Source organism: Phyllostomus discolor, chromosome 1, assembly GCF_004126475.2.
Source record: "Phyllostomus discolor isolate MPI-MPIP mPhyDis1 chromosome 1, mPhyDis1.pri.v3, whole genome shotgun sequence".
NCBI classification, from domain to species: Eukaryota; Metazoa; Chordata; class Mammalia; order Chiroptera; family Phyllostomidae; genus Phyllostomus; species Phyllostomus discolor.
The window spans coordinates 149,028,201-149,056,008 of NC_040903.2; the positions used below are offsets into that span (position 1 = coordinate 149,028,201).

At 42.3% G+C, this 27,808-nt stretch overlaps 1 protein-coding gene across 6 annotated transcripts in view; it reads right to left on the reverse strand.

Annotated features, from left to right (window-relative positions):
- LOC114492624 (neuroendocrine protein 7B2) overlaps window positions 1-27,808 on the reverse strand; it is a 94,139-nt gene that overhangs the window by 46,240 nt on the left and 20,091 nt on the right. Inside the window, exons 9-12 of one of the 6 annotated variants that reach the window (XM_028507042.1) lie at window positions 20,554-20,683; window positions 19,742-19,850; window positions 17,595-17,733; window positions 15,570-17,203 (exon numbers count right to left, since the gene is read on the reverse strand). In XM_028507042.1, coding sequence (XP_028362843.1) covers window positions 15,621-17,203; window positions 17,595-17,733; window positions 19,742-19,850; window positions 20,554-20,683 — 1,961 coding nt within the window. In that variant the 3' untranslated portion in view covers window positions 15,570-15,620. Of the gene's footprint in view, window positions 1-10,222; window positions 10,473-10,983; window positions 10,990-11,894; window positions 12,096-13,810; window positions 13,820-15,569; window positions 17,204-17,588; window positions 17,734-19,741; window positions 19,851-20,553; window positions 20,684-27,808 lie in introns of those variants that run through there. The other 5 variants (XM_036031386.1, XM_036031409.1, XM_036031402.1 and 2 more) reach the window with 5 other exon arrangements.

A 27,808-nucleotide genomic window follows, 5' to 3' on the forward strand; every position in this document is an offset into this window, starting at 1 on the left:
TGGGAATTGAACCAGCGACCCTTTGGTTCACAGGCCAGCACTCAATCCACCAAGTCACATCAGCCAGGGCACATTTTTGTTCTTCTTTTATGACTCAGTAAAATATTTATTGCTATTAAGTAAAAACAAAAATAGACAAAGATGACACTCTAAATCTTTTGATCTTGGATTACACTTTACAAGATATCTAGGAGTTATATACTATAAATATAAAAAGTTTATAATATGATTAGCATGTAACTAGCAGATTACATTATAGAAAGTTAAACCAGTCTTGTCTGAAATTATAAAATATCAAAACCACATAGGTCAGGTGTATGAAATGTATACAAAAGAACGGAGATTTGGGAGGCCGATGACATTTCATTCTGATTTCAGTTCTGGGCAGGTGGCGTGAGAGGACACAGAATGTCTACAAATACCAAGCCCAAACCTCTGAACTCAACTGCATCCCACCCTGCCTCTGCCCCCAGCAGAGCAGAGACCTGGCCTCCAACTGGGCCCCAGTGTCTCACCCCAACCCGCATCCTCGGGAACTTTCACTACTCACTCATCTGCTCTTCACCCCCACCCTTTCAACCCTTCCTCTCCACCGGGTGGAGGTCTTGCCAATTAGCACTTAGACAAAGTTTACTCTCTAACAACAAAACCTAAACAAAGCCTCCTTCCTCAGTATCACATCCCGCCCCGCCCACATCCTTCCACACCTGGAAGAAGGCTCCTCCCCCTTCCCTGGAGGACTCAGGTAACATTTTCACACCTTGCCTTCCCTGCATCCAGCAGTGTGGCCTCTGACCACCGCCCACAGGGCCCTAGTTCCGTCCGTGCCCCCAGCCCAGCGACTTCGGTGTTGCTCCACCCAGTGGTTTTATTTCGCGTGACCTCACCGCTTTGACGACAGGGACCACTGCCCTATCTTGAAACACTCTTTCCTTGTTCTCTTCACACATCACCTTTCTGGATTTCATTATGCCCAGTCTTGATCGTTTTCTGTCCAGATTCTTTGATCTGGCCCTATGTACTGAGTCTTGAAGGTTTTTTTCTTAGGTGCCCTGATCCCCTGCCTGATACTCACCGGGGGTCACCTCGCCCGTTCCTACAGCAACAGCCGCCATCAACATGGGACACCCCAGATCGCCCCTTCCCTAGATATCCCCGCTGTGTTCTAATCGGCCAAGGGCCTTCGACACCCGCAGCTGGATGCCCCAGGGCACCTTACACACCACGCAAACATAGGCCATCCTTTTCGTCTCCCTCTTCTGTCCCTTCCCCCAAACACCCCATACATCCCCCTATTCTTTTTCAATTTCTTATCATTATCTGCGCAGCTTTCCAAGAAAGAAAACTGGAAATCATCCAGGGGCATTTTTTTTTTTTTTAAGGATTTGAGTTCAGTGTGGGCTCAACAGAACCCCCAAGGACGTGGGCCAAGCCGGAGGCCCTGGCCCACTCAAAGCCAGCCCTCAAACCCACTGCTCTATTGGTTTCTCAGGATGGGGAGAACTAGAGACAGATTTTCGTCAGAATACCCGGAGCAAGAGTCAGCCCCACTCCTTCCTCCAACTGCAGCGAGAGGCCAGCCAGAGAAACCAGTCTCTCACCCTCCAACCTGCAAAAGGAAAGCAACGGTTTCCCCCTTGTGGTAGAATGGAAGCACTGCAGCTCCTTTACCAAGGCCAAAGGTTGGCTAAGTATAAGCCTCTTAGAATCTGACTCTTCAAGTAGGCTTTACCTTGCAAAGGACCCTTTCTCCACTTGTATTTATTAAGAAAATAATCTTGGTTCTCCTGGTTTTGAAATGAAGTAATTGAGTCCCAAAAGTTAGTGTTATAAAAAAAGGATTTTGGTATTTTTATGTTTGCCAATAGAGTATTGGTTTCCATGGTGGATGCTCGAGTCCCTTATATAAAATGTAGTATTTGCATATAGCCTATGCATATCATCCCATATACTTTAAATCATCTCTAAATTACTTATAATACCTAATACAATGTAATCACTATATAAACAGTTATTATATTATATTGTTTAGGGAATAATGACAAGAAAAAGTCTGTATATGTTCAGTAGAGACACAACCCTCACAGGCCTAACTACGCAGTACCCATCAGCAGCAATGCAACATTTTTGCAAAAATGTTTTTCACCCATGGTAGAATCTGCAGATGTGGAGTCCCAGGATTTAGAGAGCCAGCTTTAAAGATTTAAAATTATTTGGCACCATCAATGCCAATATTTATAAATTTCTGTCTCAGTGGTTTAATGCCTCCTGTTATCACAAAGCTAGATATCTGGTGGTCTAGAATGGTGAAGAAAGCGAACCTGTGGCAGTAAGGGGAAGACCTCTTTTACCTGAGGCTGTTAACACTCTGAAAACAGCACATTTTCAGATTGGACTCATCAAAGGCCAACAGTGGTGACAGCTGGCAGAGCCAGTTCTGACTCCCAAGAGTGTCTATCCCTTTGCAAATGGCTCTCAGAATCAATCCCTTGGACAGCGGTGGCTTTCCTTGTTTCCAGGGATCATATAACCACCAGTCATTTACCTGTGTCTATAGGGACCAATAAGCAACCACACGCTTGGGGGGAGTAGGCACTGCTGAAATACAAGGCACACCAAAGCCTCTCTGTCCTGTGCTGCCCACCGAATTGGTCATCACAAATGGCATGGGGAAAGCCATTCAAGATGGAAAATGCACTGTGGATAATCCCAAAGTAAGAAGAGGCAGGCCCACGATCAGTCACTAACAGCAGCCACTTACTGCATTCGCGAGGGAGAGCCGGAAGCCCCACCTTACAGGTGAGAAAACTAAGGGTCGGGAGAGTTGCCAAGATCACCCACAGCTAGTAATCGTGCAGCCAAGACTCAATGACCCCAATTCTCCTCGCTGTTAAAGCACACATTTCTTCTCTATAAAACAGGCTGATCGCTGTTTTGTCTTGACTTTGCAGTTGGTTTTGTTGTTGTTGTTTTGCTTTGAGCTAAGAACTTACACATTTAAAAGATGCTCCTTACCAAGTCATGTGTAAAGTGCCTAATGGGGAAGTGAAAATAACCCCTAGGCCTCTCTGGATGTTTTTGGTAAATGCTTCCTGCCCAGCGAACACTTAGAGCAATTAACTACCAGATTGCAGGAATCTTGGATACACTGAGTGTGGTTCGCCCCCTGCTGGTCGAGTTCCAGAACTGCAGAGTGCCCTTCCTGTTTCTCAACAGGCAGCTGAGCCCTGCGTGGCACAGACCTTGCACCATGGTGACCAGTCACAAAGTAAACAAGTATGTATCACTGAGCTCTTGGCGAAAATTTCTAGGTAGATTTTTTTAAAACACAGAATAGAAATGGATTATTTTTCTTGAACTGAAAGATAAAATGTCAACAGATCCAGATGTCAAATAGCGTTTACATACTTACTGCCTCCAGATATATTTATTTTCCCACAGATGTGGTATAGTCAGTCTTCATATACTTACTGAGTACTGAGCGGGTTCTGAATGAGTCACCCAACACGTGCCTCTGTAGGATGCAGATTATTTTGGGCTAAGGGCAACAGAGACCCCTTGGACTCAAGAGAAACTCCTGCCCCCGCCCCCTTTAAATACCTGGAAGAACTGGAATTGGGGGCCTTGCCCATGATAGGAGATTATCAGAGGCAACCTTTGTGGCCTAGCTGCATGGCACAGCAAACCACTGATTGCTGAAATCTGCCCTTCCTATCCTCCCCCAGTGACCCCTGGAACCTCCAAGGCACCCTACCTTGCCCTCAGCTCAGGGTGTCACAGGCGCCTCACTCTGTCTGTCTGTGAACGTCCCATATCCGTGGGATCCCTATGCATACACATGTGATTCAATTTGGTTATTTTCTCTTGTCAGTCTGTCTCATGCTGACTGACTGAGGATTGATTTTTTTAAATAGCAACCCTGAGTTAGGACCCTCCAACGCCACTTGCTTGTTCTTGTAACTCTTCTCCCGCCACACCAGAGCTGTTGGTTTACTTGTGGGTCTAGGCCTGGATACAGAGAACGACTTCAGAACCGGGATTTTCAGCCTTGTCTTTTGTCTTCACTTCCGTTCTGTCTTCACTCATTAAATCTCTGAGAAAAGGAGAGTGTAATGATTGTGTACAAGATCACCATTTTCAAAAGCCTTGGGGGATTTTCTCAAATCAGTTCTATCTTTCCTGTTCCTTACTTTTTTTTTTCAGGAATAGTCCCAGAAAATCTGGACTGTCTCTTCCAGGATGTGTTTTAGGTCTGCTGCTACTCATGTGCCATGAAGCCGTGAGAAGTTCGGATCTGGAGGTCTGGAAGTCTGAGTTGAATTCTCAGAGTCATTATACTTGTGTGACTTTGGGAATATCATATAACCTCTTCATTTCTTGGTTTTATCAGCTGGAAAATAGGAACATCTAGCCCACAGATACTGCTTGGCAGTAAATAAATGAGAGTGTCTGTGAGAAGTAATGACACGTAGTAAATACTCCATAAATTTTATCTCCGCTCTCATGTTGATTTATCAGACCAACTGAAAGAACCAAGGAGGGTACAGGAAAGCTTCTTCCTCCCCCACAGTGCCTACTATGTGTCTGGGCATACAGCAGGAAATGAATAGACACAGTCTCAGGGAGCTTCCATTTCAGTGGGGAGGAAACAAAACCATTTCAGTAAGTGAGGAAACAAACAATTATAACCTCCCCCCCCCAAAAGAAATGCTAGGGAGCTTAAAAAACATGGTGACAGAGAATGGAGGCTCAGGTGACTGTCAAGGCAGGCTCGTCTGGGTGACGCTGAGACTGCGGCCTGCAGAGCAGGACACAGCAATCCCATGTGGAGAGGGAGGAACAGGCGAGGCCAGAGCCAAGAGGCTAGAAAAGGCTGGTGTGACTGAGGGGCTAAAGGGGAAGCCAGATAAGGGGGAGGGTGCAGGGGAGCTGTGGGGCCTTCTGGGTTTCAGCAACAAGGGCTGTTTGTCTCCAGGTGCAAATGCAAAGCCACTGATTGGCTCTTAATCAGGGGAGTGATACTGATCTAACTTAAACTTTTAAAGTTTAGATGTGCCTCTTCTGGGCAGAATAGCCTGAAAGAAACCAAGAGTAGAGGCAGGAAGATCAGACGATTTCAGAAGTCCATGGCAGGTGCATGGATCTTGAACCAGAGTGTGGAAAGCAGACTCAGAAAGAAGAAAAAAAAGGCCAAGTGACAGATGCATTTTAGGGACAGAAATGAAATACACTGCTTATAATTTGAGGAGGATGTATGATGCAGAAAATCTAGGTTGTTTTTTTTTTTTTTACCTTGTATATAGGTCGATGGTGGCACTGCTCATTCATGCAGAAAAGACTGACAGAAACTGGTTGAGGAAGGTGGTGGCAGAGAGAAGCTGACACATGGTAATTTATTGATCGACTTAGCCTACAGGGACACAAGAAAGAAGCTGGGATGCAAAAATACAAATGCTGGAGTCATAAGAAATAGCTTTTTGAGAACTGGCAAGAGAATGAATGAGACCATCCAGTCAGAGAACTGAGAAGAATCAGAGAAGTGGGCCCAGCCCCAAGCCCTGGAGAACTTGGCAACTAAAGGCTGCATCACAGGAGCAGGGGAACAAATAAAAACGAAACCAAGAAGAAATGGTTAAAGGGAAAAGGAAAAGGTGAAAAGCCAGAAGTGTGCCATCTTGGAGTATCTTGACATTTTGGCGCCAAAACCAAGAAAGAAGAGGGTTTTCAGAAGGAAAAGGTCGAGCGCTGAATGCTGCTGAGAGGCTGAGACACGAAGGCAGAGCCTCGGCGAATGGGACCAGGGCGTCGCTGGCCTTCACGAGAACAGTCTAAGACGCATCTCAAGGTTAACATGTGCAAACCCCAACTTGAGAACTTGCCTCCAAAGATCCTCAGTTTGCTGCTCTGTGGAAAACTGTACCTTTCTAGCCTTCAGTCCAAGACCCCTCTTTCTTTCCATTCCCACCTCCAGCCCGCCAGCATAGCCTGCTGGCTCAACTTAAAAATATATCCCGAATCTGACACGTCTCACCACGTCTCCAGCTATTAGGCTGGCACGTCTCCCCTAGATTGTTACAGCATCCTCCTACCTCATCTCCCCGCGCCCAGCAGGAATACTCCCTCCCTGCAGGAACACTGTGCTACGCCAGTCAGTGGTCCTCTTCAAAGGAAGGCTGATGGCATCGTAGGGCTGTCAGACCCTGTGCGGTCTGCTCCCACACACCAACCTCCTCCCTCCGCTCCCACCAAGACCTGTTTCCCCTCCTCCTACTCCCCTGGGTTTCCGGCTCCAGCCTCACTAGCCTCCTGGCTTCTGTCTTAGCGTTTCTGCACTTGCAGCTCCCTCTGTTGGGAGTGTCTGGCTTCAAATACCACACAGCTCACTCTCAACTCTCCGGGTTTTGCTTACCTTCCCAGCGAGGAGTTCCCTGGCCACATTTTAAGTCATCTCCTCCAGGCCCCTCCTCTGCTTTCTATTTTATAGCACTTACAACCATTTGACTTATTATATATTTTGCTTTATTTGTTTATGTAAGGGCTATGTCTCTCCTGCCTTGCAAATCTCTGAGGTTCATGTTTATTTCCTCAGTACCTAAAACCATGCCTGGCATTCAAGAACTACTTCTTGACAAAGGGGTGGTGGGAACAGTGAGCTACAATAAACTAGGGGATAATGAGAGTGAGGGAATGCAGCCAGTGTGCGTCCAAAGGTTGCTGTGAGGGAGCAGAGACGTGGTACAGCAACCAGGAGGGATATGAAAGTAAAAGAGGAAATGTTTTTAATGAATATGAGTTCAGAAACCTAATGGCACTTTAAATGCTACTATATCCAGACTCAAAGGTTGGTTTGTAATACTACAGTTGAGAGCTAATATGCCTCTTCAGTAACAAGATTAATCCAAGGATCATACAATTAATTGATCAGAATAGACAGGAGAGAATTGTCTGCTTTGTGCCATGGATTAGATAAAGAACAGCCCTGCTTGCAAGGAGCTCAGACTCCAGCCACTGCCATGGACAGTGATGACGCTGCTTCCTTTAGGAATGGTCTCACAGCATGCTGAAGTGTTATTCTGCTTCTCTAGCTCCTACGTCCAAGCTAAACGGAAGCTTAGAGAAGTTAAATAATTTGCCTGAGCTCACATCACTAATAAGCAGTGGATCTGGCATTTAAATCCAGGTCTCTTTGGAAAGACTCTATGTTAAATGTGGGTTAAAATTCACACCAGAATACATGTATTGCATGTACTTTTCAATAAAAAATTAGAAAACAAATAAATTTTCTAACTTGGTCCTTTATAATAAAATCCTAAATTAAGTGTTGGAAGGAATGTGGAGAATGTTCCATGTATGTCAGAAGCCTGAGAATGAGCAAGGGTGAATGAGCAGGGACAAAGCAAATAAACAGAGGAGCTGAAACAATGCTACATTCACTTGAGTGAGTACTAGACTCCCCTGGGCATCAATGCCAAGGTGCAGGGCCTGGAAACATCCAGCCCTTTTGTTTGGTTTCCTTTTTTCTCTCAAGCCTGTGGGCTATTTTGTCTGTTAAGCTCTCACCAAAGCTTAACAGGCAGAGCTCTAGAGCAACCCCCAAGGAGATCCTGCTCGCAGCATATGTCATCAGTTGGGTTCAAATAAACTCATAAAAGTTATTTTTAAAATAAAAACTAAAAAATAAATAAATAAATAAAGTAACCCCCCCCCCCTCCACCCAGATGCCCACCACCTGGTGAACATGCCCGCGGAACCCTCTGCCTTTGATCGTGGGAGGGACCTGTGAATAAAACGGGACATCACCACCTCCTGTTCCACGACACAGGTGTTGGGATAGTCACTCCTGTAAAGACGACATTGTGTTACAAGTAGCAGACTGAAGGGATGGTCTCCCTCTGCCACCTGTGAGAGGGTCACCATGTGGCTTACAACTTCAGGGTGGCCTCTTCAAGCTGAGGGGGACCCCAGCTAACAGCAAGAAAAAGGGGACCACGGTCCGGCAACGGTGAGAAACAATTCTGCCAACAACCTCAATGCTGGCAGAGGACCTCGAGCCTCAGCCAAGGCTGCACCTGTGGTCAATCCCTTGACTTCAGCCTGCTGGGACTCTGGACAGAGACAGCCAGGCAAACCCACGTCCCAGCTCCTGACGGGTGGAAACCACAAGGTTTCTACTGGTTTCTGGCTATTGTGTTAAGCTGCTAAACTTATGGTAATTTGTAACAGTAGCAGAAAAACTAAAACACAAGCTGATACTCATCCCTTACACAGACGCTGTTAGAGGAGACCTAACAGTGGCTGTGACCTCACATTGCCCCAAGGGTAATAATAGAAAAAATGTCTAATTCTGAGTTGTCCTAATCCTTGTTCTTTCAAACCTGCATGCCTTTTCACTTGCCATTACAGATGAATTCCTATTCAAACTTCAACACCCGGGTCAAAGGTTGCTTCTTCAAAGAAGCATTTCCTTCCAGCCAACCCCATGCACTCCCCAGTAGAACAAATTACTTCTATTTGCTTCCAAGGCAGCAGCTTGTCTGCACATCTAGAAAACACTTGCCATGATGCATGGTGATGCTTGTCCCCCTCCCAGCCCCTGACAGTGAATGCTCAGGGCAGAGCTGCCCCAGTCTCCTGCACAGTACCTGGCCTATCGTGGCTGGAAACAGTTGGCTATCCAGAGAAGAAAATGAGGCTGGAGATTACCACGGGCTTCTGATGTCAGGGAGCTGCTGTTTCTTTTCCACACAGATGATCAGGCCTCGGGTATTAATAGAAACTCAGAAAGCTTCTCCGTGACAACAGCTGGGTGACGAACCTAGCACAGACTGCATCACATGGGTGGGTATTTACTGTCTCCACAGAGCTGGATAGGCATGCTGGAAGCTGGGAAGGTTTTAAACTCTCCCCACAAGGCATGAAGCCCTGTCTGAGTTGTTCCGATCCAAGCCCTGTGCTAGGCTGGTATGCTTGTTGAGTCATATCATCATCCATGTTAACCCATTCCTAAAATCAAATGTCAGCCTAAATAGACAATTACCCCACAGAGTTAGTTTTTCTCAATGGCTTCAAACTATGGGCATCAAGCCAGACGTGAGAATCGTGGGTGAACAATACCCACGGCATCCACAGGATCCCAAGGTAGAAAGCACTTTCAGGAAATTAAAAGTTCAGGCAACATTATGCATCATCAGTCCACAGGGAGTGGCATCTGTTGTGGGGTGGTGTGTGTTATATATATTTTTTAATTGTGTTTTTTTTCCATTACCCTTTATCCCCTTACCACTCCCCACCATGCGTGTTTTGACAAAATGCAGGGGAAGAATTCGAGTTTTTCCTTAGGACCCACTCCGTGGGTGAACACCTGAAGTGCCCCTGCAGCTAACCTGCACTGACCAGGCTACTGCTCTAGGGCCCCACCTAGAGAGAGAGAGAGACAGAGACAGAGAGAGAGAGAGAGAGAGAGAGAGAGGAGAGAGAGAGAGAGAGAGAATCACCAGTCAGTTGCCTCCCTCACAAGTCCTGACCAGGAATCAACCCCACAGCCTAGGTATGTGCCTTCACTGCGGATCGAGCCTGCAGATTTTTGGTGTACAGGACGATGTTCCAACCAACTGGGCCGCCCAGCTAGTGCCAAAGTGCTGCTTGTTAATGAAAGTATTACAACCGCATCCACAGAAAGTTAGAAAAGTTCTGGTAGGGAATGGACTGGCTCCATGAAAGCAAGTTAATTAACATTTGTTATATTTTTTCAACAGTTTATGACATAAACTCTTAATGTCAGTATCTATTTTGGCTCTTTTGGATCTTACATGAAGTCATCCCTAAGAATCAAATCAGATCCTATGCATCTACATTTTGAGGATCTTTTTCAATTCCTTGCCAACAACAACTCAAGGACACAGCCAGCTGGGGACACACTTTCCCAAAGACCCGTATGGGAGAAGTGGGGCTGGATTCTAATCTGTAGACATAACACTAGGTTCTCCTTCCTGCACTCAATAAACATGGAAATACCAGGCATTGTGCTGGGTGCTAGGCCTACAGCTGCCAATTAGACAGACAAGGTCCCTGCTCTCACAGGACTTACATGCTCATAAGGATGTATATACTGTGTAGGGTGAGAAGAAAGGGAAAACAGAGAGAGGAAGTAGCTTTTCTTCACTATGTATTAATTACTTTAAATACTAATGGAAATTTCAAAGTGGCAGAACATGGTAAATACCTTCGATGCTCTGTGGGCCCACGAGGTTCATGGCCTGGTGAGCCGGGTACTCTACCCGTGGCCTGGCAATGCCCAGCTGCTCCATAACGCCGTGGAGCAGCCTTTGGATGTCTGTTTCAGAGACCCGGTCAGGGGTTCTTGGGCTATACGCAGAGGTTGCAGTCCACCCAAATGTCAGCCAAAACATTAGGCCAGATAGCATGGTGCAGACCACCCTGGAGACCATTTTTACCTGCAGAAGTAAGACCAAATTATATCGATGGGCCACAGTTGGCAACTGTGATGATGCAATCACACAAGGGACTAATTCGAGAACCACCCAGAAAGGGATGGCACACCTAAGGGCTTGCTTTTGCTTTAAATACCTACTGCAGCCCGGACACCTGCTGTGGGAAGGTGTTAAAAACAACAAAACAACAAAGCTGGAGAGAGCCAATTCCTTCTGTCCTTTCGCTGGGGGGAAGACAGGGATGGAACAGCAGTTCTCACCAGTTTCTATCCTCTTCGCAGCAAGCTGGAAGTTATGCATCACCCATAACCCCACCACTCTCCTCCTTTCTTACCAAAACAAACAACAATAACAACAAAAACTGGTTTCAATTTTGAGGAAGGGAGAGGGACATCTTGAGTTTTCCTAAGTCTCTGGCCAGGATGGGAGGGTGGGGAAGGCTCACAGGAAGGAGTTAGGGAGACATGATAGCTGAAGAATCACAGAAGGGTTTGAGTGGTGGAAGGGACACATTAGCTCAGCAGAAGTCCAGTACCAATGCACTTGAGATCCTGAGGGGACTGAAAACCCACACAGCTCTGTCTGCCCTGCAGGCTGGACGGGGAGAGGAGGCCTGCTGGCTCCCCACGTGCTGGCTGGGTGCTCTTGGGCAAAAGCCGCAGCTTTCTTGTCTGCAAAAGGAGATTAGAAAAGCAAGTGTCTTTCAGGATTGTTGCAAACAGGTGCATGGGAATACCCGTCAGGAGGTCAGAAGCATGCCAGTCAGAGCACCCACATTGCTATCAGTATGTTGGCAGTATTATCTCAGAGTTCTGGGGTTAGAATTTGGGGAAGCGAGTGATGAGAGAGAAGACTGACAGGTGAAAGAGAGGGAGAAAACTAGCCTGGGGAGTTACTGTCCTAAGTGTTAGCTTCTGTAGAGCCAGTCGCCTGCAAAACAAGGGGACAAACATTCATGCAGTGACCCGCTGCAGCTTCTGTCTGGCCCACGCTTCTGACCATTCTTCTATGCATTTTCTTCCCTGAGACTGAAATACTCATAACCCCTAATATCTTCTTCTGTATAGAAAAAGGCCTTTTCAAGCCGCCCCTGGATACAAAGCTGTGTCACCCAAAGGGCAAAGCCTGCATTTCTGACAGAGAAGGCCAGAGGCGGCGCCAGCATCCAGCCCTCTCCATCTTTCCCTCCTCTGCACTGAATGCAGGAAGTCTTGCTGCTTCATTTACACCCCCGGCGAATACAGTTCTAATCTGGTGAGCTACACAATCTCCTCCCTCGGTACTCTTTCCCTGGAATCTATAGCCGAACCTCCTAATCTGCACCCATCCTTTGTCTGCCCCCAGCTCAAAGATTTCAGGACGCCCTTCCCGACTCCCGACCGAAGAACCTCCTCATCCAGGATGGGTCTCAAGAGGTTGAGCCGGCTTCAGCAAGGGACTCACCGGGGGCTGGAGCCTGCGGCAGGTCTGGGTCTTGCTGGGGGTCGAGCTGGAACAGCGATCCTGGTCTTTGATGCGTCACCTCCTCATCTTAGCTCCGCCCCGGCCCCTCCTCCAGCAGGTGGGGGCCGTCCGGCAAGCACTCCCCAGAAAGCCCCCAGATGCTGGTGCCTCCTGCCACGAGCTACTCGGCATTCAGTCCACGCATTCCACATGCTCATCTCCTACAGATCCTCCGCTCCACCGACCCCTTGCCTCAAGCAAGTATCTAAACAGTGTGCCAGGTCGCCACTGTGTACTTTGCGCCTGATAGCCCATCTTTAATCCTGCCACCTTCCAGCATTTTGTTTTTTTAAGTCTTTCAGCTTTAAGAGGAAAGAGGAAGTGAGACAATGGTATGAGAAACAAAAAATGAAGAGATCCTAAGAACATTTAATGATGGCAATTACAGGGCATATCCTAAGGGTGTTTTCAGAAGCTCTTTCATTGAGCAGGGAAACTGAGGCTATTAAATATTACAAAATGCTAGCAACTTCTATTAAAGTAAAACACCCCAAATATGGGAACACCTCTAGGAATATAAGTTCTGAGTGTTAATTTTCAACGTCCACACCAACTTACCCAACAAAATGCCTTTGGCTTCGAGAAACCATACTCCCAGCACACTGCAGAAATCCATCTGGGTAGACCCAGAATTTTAAGTTTTTATAGAGTGAACTTGTGCATTTGAGTTTTGTTCAAACACAAAAACTGAAATGTAAAACTGCACAATGTAGTATTGCAAATTTCCTTTAAGACTGGAGGTGACTCGAGTACCTGGGGGTGACAATAACTGAGTAACTCGAGGTTAGGATCCCGGTTGCCTCAACCCAGGTCTACGCAGCAAACCTGTGGGCACCCACAGCAATCATATGCAACGCAGAGGCGCACAGAAATTCACTGCCACATGCGGCCTGGGTTTGAGGCCAAGCCTCCTTCCTAGCCTTTTCTCCCATGGATGCTCTTGTTTCCAACTTTTGTTTCAGGCTTTGCTCAAGCAACAGTGGAAACAGTCTGTTGGTTCTAGGTTCAAAGGCCAACCTGGGGCTTAATATTATTAGGCACACATGATTTTTTTTTTCAATTCTGAACTTTACTTTCACATTGCTCACTGTTACCTTCATTTTGAGCTTGGAAAAATAGAAGAGTTGTGAAAATTTACTGCTGTTGTGATAAATAGAAATTTGGTTGAAATACACCAAAATGTGAATGCTGTGTATGAAATATTTTAAAAACATCTACCATATGTATCTTGGACTTGATAATTATGAAAATCCTATATTAAATTTATATTCCTAATTTAGTTCTATGTAGTTGTGTTGTTTCTCATAATATGCAAATTAATATTTTTACTCATAAGAACAGTGAAAGTAATCTTTTAAGTTTACTGCACATATCCAGACACTTTTTACCCTTTAACAAGGGTAACAAAGTGCTTATCATTTGATCAAGTATCTCCAGAGTTTAGGAACATTATCTATTTTGCATAAAAAAAAATGAAAATGTAAATTAAATCAAGTCTAAAACTTAACTTTCTTGACTTCCTCCAATTACCATACCACCAAGCTATTCACTTTCAGCTAATGAAAATGAGAATGACGTATGGATATATTTTTTTAAAATAAGTATCACTCATTATCGATTCCTCTCTCAGAAAAGCCACTAATTCAGGTAATTTGTACCGTTAATTTCCCATGTCTTCTTTCTAAATTAGTCTTCCAATTCAACATTTTGCCCATCCCCGTGGATATAAAAGGACATTAATGAATTTGGGGGTTAAAAAAATTTGTTTCAAAAAGACAACATATCTCAAAGCTCATGAATATTTTCTACCTCTACCATTAAATACCATAAACATCTGAAATGCATACCCAGTCAACACTACAAACCTGTTTTGATGTCAGATAAACACCATGTTATATGTCAATGACTTACTAGTTCAGAGAAAGGGTTCATTCCTAGGTAATGAATATAGAGACTGGAAATGTCTTTGAAATAAGAGATGTCTTGCTACCATGTAGAACTTGGCAAAGCAAACATCTGATGACTCTGAGGTCCTCATACACACACACAACGGAGTCTGGTTGCTCTGAGTGGGTGTGCAATGCTGTTCGATTCTGCCCCCACATCTGAATGTGACATTCTAACAGCTGACCCACAAAACTGTTTTCAGTGGTTGATTCTGCCTGCACATTCCTTCCTGTAAAACTCACAGTATCGTCTATTCCTTCCTTAAAGATTTGTAATTTCTAATAATCTGAAATATTAACAGTTTTACTTGACAATTTGCATCGAATTCTAAAAGGTATTTTGAATTTCATTAGAGTCTCAGGCAAGTAATTTTTCAGGAAGTTATCTTTAATGTCTATGCTAAATAAATAACATGTATACACAAGACAAAACCACCATTGGCTTTTATAAAAATCCAAAGTACAAGAATCCAAGGAAAATGTGGAGGTGGATCAACTCTTTCAAAGTCTAGAATCGAGCATCTGCATGTAAGAAATCACCTTGATTAATTTTTTCAAGCTTAATTATTCCTCATTCTTAAATTCTACATGGGGCAAAACAGATATAAATGTATTTGTGCAAATTAACTTTAAAAAATACAGTATGGCTTAAAAGTCATCAGTCGTTCCTGCAGCATCATACTACATAAGCACACTTCAGTCGCTACTCTACTTTAGCCATTATTCTGAAGGGACACCCTGTACACATCTACAGGCAACAGAAACCTAACTACTATGTCCCAAAGAGGAATGAAGGATTAAGATGCTATTGAAACAAGTTAATTTCTAGGTGCTTGGGTAAAGGCAATAAACATTAATATAATTCAAGAAATAAAATTTGTGCCCTGGCCAGTGTGGCTCAGTTGGTTGGAGCATTGTCCTGTAAACTGAAAGGTTGTGGGTTTGATTCCCAGTCAGGGCATAAGCCTGGGTTGCGGATTCCGTCCCGTCGGGGCTCATACAAGAAGCAACCGATCAATGTCTCTCTCCCCCTCTTCTTCTCTCTAAGCATGTCCTCTGATGAGAATTAAAAAAAAAAAAAAGATTTGCAAGGCTTATCTATTCCCTTTATATGTTAGAACTATCTTGTAAAAATATTATGTGACTTAGGAGGAATAACAGGAAATAGACACAACTCATTCTATTCTTCCTATCACACTTATGAAATAAAATTCATGCAATTTAAAAAATCAAATTTTTATAAACCCAGTCAACAATTTCTTTTAAAAAGTGTAACCGGTTTTAAGAGATCACAATAAAATTAAAAAGTTTTAAATATTGCCATAATCAAGGAAAACAAAGTAGTCATTTATACAAACACAAAAATGTAAGTTGCTTGTGCAGTGAAATTAAAAATCTGGCCCTGGTTGGTGTGGCACAGTGGATTGAGTGCCTGCCTGAGAATCAAAGGGTCACCAGCAGTTCAATTCCCAGTCACAGCACATGCCTGGGTTGCAGGTCAGGTCCCCAGGGGGACCTGGGGGCATGCAAGAGGCAACTACACACTGATTTTTCTCTCTTTCTTTCTTCCTCCCCCCTTTAAAAATAAATAAAATCTTTAAAAAATAAAAAAATCTATCATGTATCATCCTGAGCTACAAATTGACATGTAGATTACTTTGCAAGCACATCACTAACAGCTGATTTTATTTACATTAATGACAAACATAACATTCACCAATTACAAGTCTACAGGTTTACTTGTTGGTAGTAGTTGAACTTTTCCTAAAGGATTTTTGGGAGAACCTTTATATGAGACCCTTTCTTTTTCTGACAGTTTCCTAAGGACCCTGTTATTTATCCCAGAATAAAAGCCCACATTATTATTTACAATAGGTTTGAATACAGCATGATTTGTCAGATCCTCCAAGGGAACCTTAATCTGGCCTCCAGATATCTCTTTCTCTGTAAAAACTCTGGTTGACCCAAGAAAAGTATGCATGGAGTCTGGGTGCCTCTTCATCTGTGGGAAAGATTTAGAAGTTAATTCCATGCTTGACTTTGAAACTGCCTCAACAGTTGACTGCTCCTGTGATACAGACTTCCGTTCTCTTGGACCTGCTTGAGTACACGAAATCAAGGAATCTTTTGATGTACTTCCTACACAAGAGGCAAAAGCACCGTCACAGCTCACTGCTTTAACCAGAGGAGAAGCGGCATCATCAAGATGTGCCGATTTATGCCTTATAGGTTGTCTGTTATACTCCAACAAAGTACTAATTCTTCTGACAGACTGACGGACAGGCGTGCACTGCAACTTCAGAGGTGATTTAACTTTTGTCCTATTTGGTTCATTTAAAGAAAGCTTATTAAACCACTGTATGTGGTCTGAAACCTTACCCTGCGCTGTTACTTGTACACCTTTATAAACTGTTGTGTCACATGTTTCCACTAGTGAGAGTTGTTTAACCATTCTCACGGGCCTAGGTTTTGACAACTGGGTTATATTATATGCAATTCGCTCTGAGGAAGAGGTGTTAGCTGCATCCTCTCTACAAGCTGTGCATTTCGGTAAGTTCTCTTCCATCATATTCTCCTCCTTCAATTTAGTATTTAGTTCATCCACTGGGGACTGTTGTGTTTTTATTTGTTCATCACTGGGCAATTCTTGCTTGCTTAAATAATTATTTGGTATATCTGAATGAATGCTTCTGTCATGTTCCACCTTCACCTCAGTTGAGTAACATTTTACAGTTGCTTCTCTACCTAACTGTTTTTTAGTTTCATGCAGTGAAAAGTCTCTTTCTGAAACACTGTTTTCACTTTTATTAGTGTGGTGTTCACTTGATTCTATTACAGTCAAATTATTAGTTTTGAAGAGAGTTTTCCCTGGGCTACCTGCTATAGAAGATGTTTCATTTAATTTTTCTTTCCGCACATCAGTTATTGATGACTGCCTGTGATTGATCAATGAGTGAAGATTACTTCCAGATTCAGAAAATGCTTTCTGAATTTTCACCAAAGTCTCTGTACTCAAATTATTTTCATCCCCACTAAGAGAGTTTGCAGTTATGTTGTTATTATGCTTATTGTGGGCATTAGAAGGGGTCAGTTCATATAAATTAATAGATGACTTTTCCATCATATCAGGCTCCAAAGAGGAGTTTTCCACTTCAAGACTTCCCTCTATCAGAGAAGCTCCATTTGCTTCTATTTCTTGAAAACTTGAATGATTAGGTCCTGCCCAAGACATTCGGTAGCATGTTCCATCTGGTTGCTCTGGAGTTAGTAAGTTTTCCTCAGACTTACTGATCTTTTTTGAACCTAAAATAAAGCAGTTCAGGATTTTTAATCATTTACAGTTGACGTAGTTTTGAAATATTATCCAAATACATGGTAAATAAAGGTACTAAGCACTTAATTACAACAAATTAAAGATTTGTGTAAAAGAAGTAATTTTTAAATGTCAAACATTTTCATATTTTAAGCATCCTCCAATGGTTCACAAAATATACACTGCCAATTCAGGTATTTTTATTCAAACATGAATATCAAATTTCTAGAACAATAAATTACTTAATGCATTTTATCATTAACGAAGCAACTAAAGGTTATGTATCAATTTTATTTCAATAAAGTTGGGATTCTTTTTTTAAAAAAGCAACTAAAAAGTAGGCCTTTTGAGTAAAACTCTAACAATATCATGTACCTTTACCTTTCTTTGTTAATCTTTCATCAATATCTGGGCTAAAAAGCAGACCTGTTTTTACATATTCAATACTGTTTTTTAAACTTTGTTGATTTGCAAGTCTTCGACCAACATTTTCATGTCTATTGACACCAGAACACCCATTCTGCACAGGCAAAAGAAATTAAAAGAGTTGGTTAAAAAAAAAATAAACCAGTTGATTTTCCAAATATTAAGACAAGTTAAATTTTTACAGTTATCAAAATCCTCTATAGTCAATTAAAAATAATATTATGATCGAGAAACAATTTTATAGCAAACACAAATATATCTGTTTGCATGCTGATAAGCTGTAAGTATTTACAACTTACAACTATTAGTTGATGGCTATTTGTTGATTTTATGATCCAAAATAAAAAATAGCCTCACATATTCATTAAGTGAAAAAATAACTTATGGTATGTTGAATCTGTGCCAAGGCCTATTCACAACAGTGAAAAAAAAAAAAAAAAAGAAAAGAAAAGAAAAACAAATGTAACCCAAGCCCCAAATCTTACCTTCATGGAATTTATATTCTAAGTGGAGAGATTAAGACCAGAACAAAATAAACAGTCAATTATATTGTATAATATAAAGCAGGGCTGCCCAATACCCAGCCGCAGACAAGTAACAGGCTGTTAGGAACTCACATCATGAGTAAAGCTTGCCTGAGCCCTGCCTCCTGCACCCTCCCCCGCCCACTGGTCCCCTGGTGCCAAAAAGGTTGGGGGCTGCTGATATAAAAGATGAAAAGTGCTATGGAGAGTAGTAAAGTAGGGTAAGAAGAATATGAAGTGATAAAAAGTAGGGGTGTAACTTTAAACATAGTGATCATAAGGAAGATGATTTATGAGTAAAGAAAAATGGGGATGAAAGTCATGAACGTATAAGAGGGAAAACATTCTGGGGACAGAAAAATACCAGTGCAGCCTCTAAGGCTGAAGCCAGGTCTGGCATACTTGACCAACAGCAAGGAGGCAAGAATGGGTACAGCTGACTGAGCAAGGGGCAGTGGCAGGAGGAGGGCTCCGAGAGGAGGGCTGAGGACAGGTAATGGGCAGGGCTGCAGTTGATGGAAGAAATTTTTTTCTCCACAGTGAAATAAGGAGTCACTGGAGGATTCTGAACAAAAAAGTGACATGACTTCACTTGGGTTTTAAAAGGATAATTTTCACTAGCTTACTGCAGCAAGGTATAAGCAAGTAGATCTACTAGTAGAAACTTATTGTAGTAATCCAAGTTTGAGACAATAGGACTTAGAGAAAGTTAAAAATGTCGTACTGCTGAGAATTGGTCTGAATATACTTGGAAAACAAAAGTTAGATAGAATTCCCTAATGGTAGACGCAGGGCATGCAAGAGAAAGTGTTAAGTCAAGAATACCTGCATGGTCTTTGACCATAACTGAGATGGTGAAGACTGGAGGTAGAAGTGTGGTTGGGGGGAAGGGGAGGAGCAGAGAAATAGAGGCAGTGAAGAAATGCATCTCAGAGCTCTGTTTGCAACAGGTTACACTCTAGATGTCTACTGGACCGACATCCAAGTACGGAGGCCAAGTAGGCAGACATTAAGAAACAACCAAGTTGCTCAGGAGAACATTCTGGCCTGGAGATAGAAACGTGGAAGTCTGAAGTACATATGTGGTGTTTAAAACTGATGATCACCTTTGAGTGAGTGGAGAGAGAAAAAAGAGAAGTCCAGGGATGAACCTTTGTGCACTCCAATGCAAAGAAATTAGAAAAGTAACCAACAAAGGAAGAAATCATGAGTGCACTGTCCTCGAAGCAAGGAAAGTACATTCAAGTGGAGGAAGTGATCAGCTAGGACAAATGTGGCTGGCAGGTGGAGTCAATCAAGGACTGTTATTTGTCCAGTGGCTTGAGCAGCAATGAAATCATGGGTGCCCTGGATGAAAACAGTCACCATTAGTGTTGGGGATGACAGCCTCACTGAAACTGGTTGAAGCAGAGCAGAAAAGGAGGAATTAGAGACATGCAAGTATAAGAGGTTGGTATACAGAGGACCAGAGGATGAGAAAGCAGCTGGAGGGGAAGCAAGGTTGAGAGGGTCTTTCAGCATCAAGTGTACGGCTTTATGCTAAGATGAACGTCAATGAAATAGTGAAAGGCAACTTACCACATCTTTGCTACTTCTCCCCAGACTAAATCTCAAACGAAGAGATCTTCGAACTTTTTCTGTACGACTGATTTTAGGAGATAAGCAGCCTGCTTTTTTTGATTCCACCCTAAAAAGAGTGAAATTAAAAAACGTCAGCTTATAGCACAAAAACTGGAGTTTTGCAAAAGGAAATTTGAGAATGTCCACAGCAAATCATATTGCTAGTAATTCAAGAGTAATAATTTTCTAAAATCAATTAAGCTTTAAGATACCTTATATGAACACATTGTATTTGCATACAAAAATGATTTTTCCTATTGATCACAAGAGTTAGTCATTTATAAACCAGAATCATTAGAATAAACTAGCTTTTTAAATAACCAGAAATTTAAAAATTACCCACAAGAACATGAAATAGGATTTTAAGCAAGCAAATGATTCAAATTAGGAATCTTTCCCTGGAAGATACATAAAGGGCACCCAAGTAATTACAACTATAAAGGCAGAGAAAAATTTGAAAATTATAATTCCTGGGATAAAGACAAGGTATTTTATTACCTATTTTTCGGACTGTAAGATGTACTTTCCCTTGCAAATTTGGGGGGAAAATGGGGGGGTGTGCCTTATAGTCCGAATGTAGCTTTACATTTACATTGGTGAAATATTATGTTATTTATGTGAGTAAATATTTTACCACATTTTTTGCTTCAAATTTTTTTTTCCTATTTTCCTCCTCTAAAACCTAGGTGTGTCTTATGGTCCAAAAAATACGAGTAACTATCTACAACAAATATTTATCCAATGAAAACATAATATCCTGGATAAATTACCCGCATACTGTTTTGCTTGCAATCCTTTTACTTCGCCTTGGTGCATCTATGCTGATCAAATGATTCCCACCGATGGCTACAGGAGAAACAGAACTCTGAGATGACCCTTCTGGGCTTGCATCAAAGTGAACTATAAAAATAAACACATGTAATATACCATACATATTTATTTTCTTCTTCAAAATACAAACTATTGTTAATAACAATCAGACTTAAAGCTTTTAACTTCTACCCCTAAGCCACAATAAAAATCATATAACTTCTGCTTCAAAATTTCAGGGGCCAAATAACCCAACTCAACTAAAAAAAAAAAAAAGTATCAATTTTCTACTTTTTAGATGCCAATGAAATTTCACATTAACCACTACTTTCACATTGGAATTGTGCTTTAAATTCATTTAGGAATACAAGGGAGGATTGGGCACTGTTGGAGAATGGAGAAAAAGCAAGCTTTAGTGACAGACAGACTTGAGTTTGTTCTACTACCTACTAAATAGCTTTAAGCTCTGAAAATGGATTTCTATAGCATATACAACTATTACTGTAATGTATATAAAATGTCCAGCACAGTACTTGTTATATAATACTAATAATTTTCCCCAAAATAAACTATTGAAAAACAATGTAAAATCTGAGTATCCAGTATGCACTTGCTAACCAACCGCAGTCCCTCTGACTGGAATATAATTTGTTCAATATCTTTGACAAAAAATGTTTTATAACACATGCCTAATTACTTGGCTACTGCCACGTTCCATGCTTAAAACTGCTGGTTACAAGTTATTTGACACTTGTCATGAAACTGACTACAGTAAAATAGTTATGAAAAGAAGCTCCCTAAACTTTTGACTTATATTTGAATCATTCCCAGGTACACTCCACAAACATGAACCCTCTTAACTCATCACTGGTATCAATAAAGAATTCACATAGGTCCCCAGAAACCCCCATGTTTTAATAACTGTAGCCCTAGCTGGTGTGGCTCAGTGGACTGAGTGCTGGCCTGTGAACCAAAGTGTCACTGCACTGGATCAGTTCCCAGTCAGGGCACATGCCTAGTATGGGGCGTGCAAGAGGCAACCACACATTGATGCTTTGCTCCCTTTCTCTCACCTTTCCCCTCTCTCTAAAAATATATAAATAAAATCTTTAAAGAAAAGAAAAAAAAGAAATCTAGAAAAAAATAACTGTAATAACCATTAAAGTGATCTTGGGGTGCATTTGACTAAAGAAATTTTGGAGGCCAATATATCCAATGTGACAGAGGTAGCTTCATTCTAAGGCTGCAGTGATCACAAGCAGGCACAGCCAGAATACATGGCATAGTGCAAAGTTATCACATATATATGAAAGAAATTATATATATAGATGGTACTCATGTGTTGGGAACCATCCTACCTGGTTTCTGGAGCTATAACCCCACTGACAGGTGAAAAGGTCTCACAGCTAAGGTACCTTGGGACCATAAACTACTAAGGAGATAAAACTTATCCTCCTGGCAGGGGTACAGCCTCTGCCCCCTTTACTTCATTCACTCTGCTTGGCCCCTGGAGGATGGCTGGATAGTCAATGACAGGTAAGATTCCTCAAGGAAGAAACAACCTAAGACCGGCACAGTTGGAAAGGGGCAATCAGGGGAGGACTTAGGGGATTGTGGAGGGACAAAAACCCTCACCCCTCAGCTTTATCGTAGCCTGAGTTCTCATTCTATCTGTAACAAGTCTCCTACTCTCTTGGCTGCCTTGTTTCCTCCTCCTGACGCAGGCTTGTTACAATGCCGAAGAGGAGTGCAGCCCTGTGCCAAACCGGTGGTTCCTGGTAGGGAGCGATCAGGCCTAAGAAAGAATGCGGGAGAAAGATGGTGGCTTTACTCTAGGCAGCGTGTTTCTCGGCTTCTGTGAAGAGGAGGGAAACTCGCGGATGGGTGGAGAAACAGAGCAAGTGGCCTAGGTTACCGAATCATTTTTGAAAGCAGGACATCAAAAATTATTGTGATCATTGAAAAACCAGACAGTAAGGAGACTGCTTCAGGACAAAAGGGACCCAGGGATCAGCACGGGAACCAGGGGTTTGCAATCCCAGGCCCAGTGCTCCCAGGTCTGCCTCAGGGCTCCCAGGAGAGGGGAGTCAGTGCTCCCTCCCCCAAATATGAGGGTTGACCAACTCCAGGGGAGAACTTGTTGCTTGAAGGCACAGAGAGGCCAGTTGGACTGTGAACACCCACCCAGAGCCATGTGAAGAAGTGAGGGCGTCCACCCGGCACGACCAGGGGCAGGCTGGAAGAGCACCCACACCCCTAACCCGGTGGGAGTGTGGATCGGAGGAAAACCCAGAGCTGGGAAAGGGTGCGGGCGTTCTCAGGTTTAGGGAGCCTGAGGTTCTGAACTGTGGAAGCCCGCGCCCCATGGGGAATCCTGACTCTTGCGCTGTGATCCTGGAAGGGACGCGGCACTTAATGCGTTCCCAGAGCCGGAAACTCAAAAATTTCCAGCCAGCCCGACCAGGGGTGGCCTGGAAATGTGCCCCCACCCCTAGCCTGGTGGGAGTATGGATCGGTTGAAAACCCAGTCATCGCAATCCCGATCCAGGAAAGGGCGCAGGTGTTCTCAGGTTTCCGGAGCCTGCGGTGCGGAACTGTGGAAGCACGCACCACATCGGGAATCCTGACTCTCTCGAGGTGAACCCAGAAGGGAAGGGACGCAGCGCTTAGGACATTCCTAGAGCCTGAAACTCAAAAATTTGGTGGAGGGGCACGCCCTTTTGCAATTCCCAGGGAGGGCACAGTGAATCCCAAAACGTCGCGGGTGCCTCCTGAGATCATAGAGCTGGAACCCTGCAGGGACCCCGGACTCCGGAAGAACGCGACAGTGTGATCCAGAGAGTGAGTGAGCTGGGGAGTGCCCAGGGTACCTGAGAGACTTGCTGAGATTTGGCTGGGAAGAGTGATAAGCATTTCAAAGGTCCCTCAGCCAGCTGAAGCCAGCAAGATCAGAAAAACTGGTCTGGCCAGTTAGACACCAACAGGGTTTTTTTGGTTTGGTTTGGTTTTTGTGGCTGTTGGATGATTGATTTTATCTTGTGTTTTAAGTGACATTTTATCTTTCAATTCTTATTATTTTTATATCTCTCAATCCCTTATGTTTCTCTTCCATTCATCCTAGTATTATTCTTTCCACTCCAAATTTATCTCTCCTGCACTCCATCTTCTGCTTTTTCCTTTTTTTTTTTGATCTTGCAAGTTACTGTAAATTTGTATTATCTTTTTCTCACTTTTCTGACATTTTTTATTTTAATAGTATTTTGGCATTCTTTTTCTTTCTGTATAATCTTCTTTGCTTGGCTAGTTATACTGTCATTTGATAGGTTCCCCCCAGTATCTCAGTCACAGTGTGTTGATAATTTACTATCCTTCATCTGTGTTCCATTAATACACCTCTCAAGGTTCTATACTCTTTATTCTTGTTATCTAGACCTCATCGATTCTGCCATAAGACTGTCACTTTACTATTACTGTTAATAAGACCTAGTCCATACAATTGTAAATACCACTCAATACCCCTACCTGATCTCAGCCCACTTTGCAATTTCCTAAACTATACTATTGTGGGGGTTGTCTCTATTCTTTTACACACTACTCCTATTTACTAATCTTTTATCTAACCCTCCCTTAGAATCTGACCTCCCACAGCCTCACAGCTTTCTAGATCCAACAAACAATCTTCTCGTCCCCAATAAGAGTCTTACCTTCTTTCCATCCTTTCTAAAACGTGGATAGTGGGGTGGAGGATCACGGTTAACACTATAAGGAGCCATAGGACAACCCATCTCTTCTCTACTGGCTGCTAATGTAAATATCATAGTATACTGTCTTGCTGTCTTAAACCATTTCACCTTACTCCTCCAACCGATCACAAAAAAAGAGTAGGGGGAAGCTGTGAACACCAGGATACACGAAGGAGATTGCACCGCTGAATCTCGCAAGTATTCTACCACAGAAGTTCACATCATAACTACAGGGAACCAGAACAGATCAATTTAAGAAACAGAGGCTAACAAGAAGAAACCCACGAACAATGAGAAAACAAAGAAACAATCCCCAATTGAAGGGAACCAAGGAAGCCTCAGGAAAAATGCTAAATGAAATAGGGGCAACTCAACGATCAGACAGTGAGTTCAAAACAATGATTATCAGGAAGTTCAGTGAACTCACAATGAGCTCACAATGAGCTATCAGAAATTAGAGGGAAACTACAACAATCTCACTGCAAACTATATAAACATGAAAAAGGAAATAGAAACTCTCAACAAGGGCCAAGAGGAAATGAAGAATACAATTTCTGAACTGAAGAACACAATAGAAGGAACAAAAAGCAGGATCGATGAAGCAGAAGATCTAGAGCGAGCTAGAGGACAAAGTAGAAAACAATACCCAGAAAGACCAAGAAAAGGAAAAGAGGCTCAGAAAGAATGAAGAGGGATTAAGAGAAACACAACACAATATGAAACGTAATAATATCCGTATAATAGGGATACCAGAAGGAGAAGAAGAGCAAGAGATCAAAAACCTAGTTGAAAAAGTAATGAAGGAAAACTTCCCTAATTTGATGAGAGAAAAACTCACACAAATCCAGGAAACACAGAGTCCCAATCAAGAGGAACCCAAAGAGGCCCACCTCAAGACACATCATAATTAAAATGGCAAAATTTCAAGACAAAGAGAGAATCTTAAAGGTAGCAAGGGAGAAACAGGAAGTAACATACAAGGGAGCCCCAATAAGGCTGACTTCTCAATGGAAACACTTCAAGCCAGAAGAGAATAGCAAGAAATACTCCAAGTAATGAGAACCAGAGGTCTGCAACCAAGGCTACTATATCCAGCAAGGCTTTCAATCAAGACAGAAGGCCAAATAAGAAGCTTCCCAGACAAAAGAAGTCTAAAAGAATACACCTCCACCAAACCAGCTCTGCAAGAGATTCTAAAGGGACTGCTTTAAGGAAGGGAAGGAAAAGAGAGAGAGAGAGAGGAACACACGTACATAAAAGACAATGAATAAGTACCTATCAATAATAACCTTAAACGTAAATGGATTAAATGCTACAATCAAAAGACATAGAATAGCTGAATGGATAAGAACAAATGACCCACATAGATGCTGTCTACAAGAGACCCACCTCAGGATAAAAGACCTGCACAGGCTGTAAGTGAAGGGCTGGAAACAAATCTTTCAAGCAAATGGACAGGAAAAAAAAGCCGGGGTAGCAATACTCATATCAGACAAAATAGACTTCCAAAAAAGGTCCATAAAGAGAGACCCAGAAGATCACTTCATAATACTCAAGGGAAGAATCCACCAAGAAGACATAAATATTGTAAATATATATGCACCCAACATAGGAGCACCAAAATACATAAGGAAAATCTTAGAGGACTTCAAGAAAGATATGGACTGCAACACAATTATAGTGAGGGCTTTTAATACCCCACTATCAAAAATGGACAGATCTTACAAACAAAATATCAACAAAGATATTGTGGCATTGAACAATACCCTTGATGAAATGGACTTTACTGATATATACAGAGCCCTCCATCCAAAAGAAGCTAAATATACATTCTTTTCAAATGTACACAGAACATTTTCAAAGATTGACCACATGATAGGACACAAAACAAGCCTCAACAATTTCAAGAAAATTGAAATCATACCAAGCATCTTCTCGGACCACAAGGGACTGAAGCTAGAAACCAACCAGAAGGGAAAAAACCCAAAACACTCAAAATCATGGAGATTAAATAACATGCTATTAAACAATGAATGGGTCAAGAATAATATTAGGGAAGAAATCAAAAGGTTTCTGGAAACAAATGAAAACGAACTCACAACAACCCAAAACTTGTGGGACACAGCCAAGGCAGTCCTGAGAGGGAAGTTATAGCGATACAGGCCCACCTAAAAAAAGTTAGAAACATTCCAAACAAACAACCTAACCCTACGTCTACAAGAACTCGAGGAACAACAACAAAGACAGCCCAGAGCAAGCAGAAGGAAGGAAATAACCAAGATCAGAGCAGAATTAAATGACATAGAGACTAAAAGCACAATTCTAAGGATCAATGAATCCAAGAGCTGGGTTTTTGAAAAGATAAACAAAATCGACAAGCCTTTAAGCAGACTCATCAAGAAAAAAAGAGAGAAGACCCAAATAAACACAATCAGAAATGAAAGAGGAGAGATTACAACAGATACCACATAAATACAAAGGATTATAAAAAACTACTACAAAGAAGTGTATGCCAAGAAATTTGAAAACCTAGGTGAAATGGACAAATTTCTAGAAAAATATAATCTTCCAAAACTCATTGAAAAAGAAGCAGAAAGCCTGAACAGACCAATAACAACAAAAGAAATTGAAGCACTAATCAAAAAACTCCCAGCACACAAAAGCCCTGGGCCAGATGCATTCCAGGAATGCAAGGATGGTACAATATTCGCAAATCAGTAAATGTAATACATCACATAAACAAAAGCAAAGACAAAACCCACAGGAGGATTCTACAAAGCATTTAAGGAAGAGCTAACCCCTATCCTTCACAGACTATTCCCAAAAACCTAAAAAGATGGGAGACTCCCAAACTCTTTTTATGAAGCCAACATCATCCTAATTCCAAAACCAGATAAAGACACAACAAAGAAAGAAAACTTCAGGCCAATATCACTGATGAACATTGACGCTAAAATCCTCAACAAAATACTGGCAAACCACATCCAATAATACATTAAAAGATCATACACCATGACCAAGTGGGATTCATTCCAGGAATGCAAGGATGGTACAATATTCGCAAATCAGTAAATGTAATACATCACATAAACAAAAGCAAAGACAAAACCCACATGATCATATCAATAGGTGCAGAAAAAGCATTTGATAAGGTACAGCGCCCATTCATGATAAAAACACTAGGCAACGTGGGAATAGAGGGAGCATTCCTCAACATAATAAAGGCCATATATGAGAGACCTACAGCCAACATCATACTCAATGGGCAAAAAGTAAAATCTTTTCCACTAAGATCAGGAACAAGACAAGGCTGTCCACTTTCACCACTTCTATTCAATATAGTACTGGAAGTTTTAGCCACAGTGATCAGACAAGAAAAAGAAATAAAAGGCATCCAAATCGGAAAGGAGGAAACAAAACTGTCACTGTTTGCAGATGACATGATAGTGTACACAGAAAATTCTATAGACTC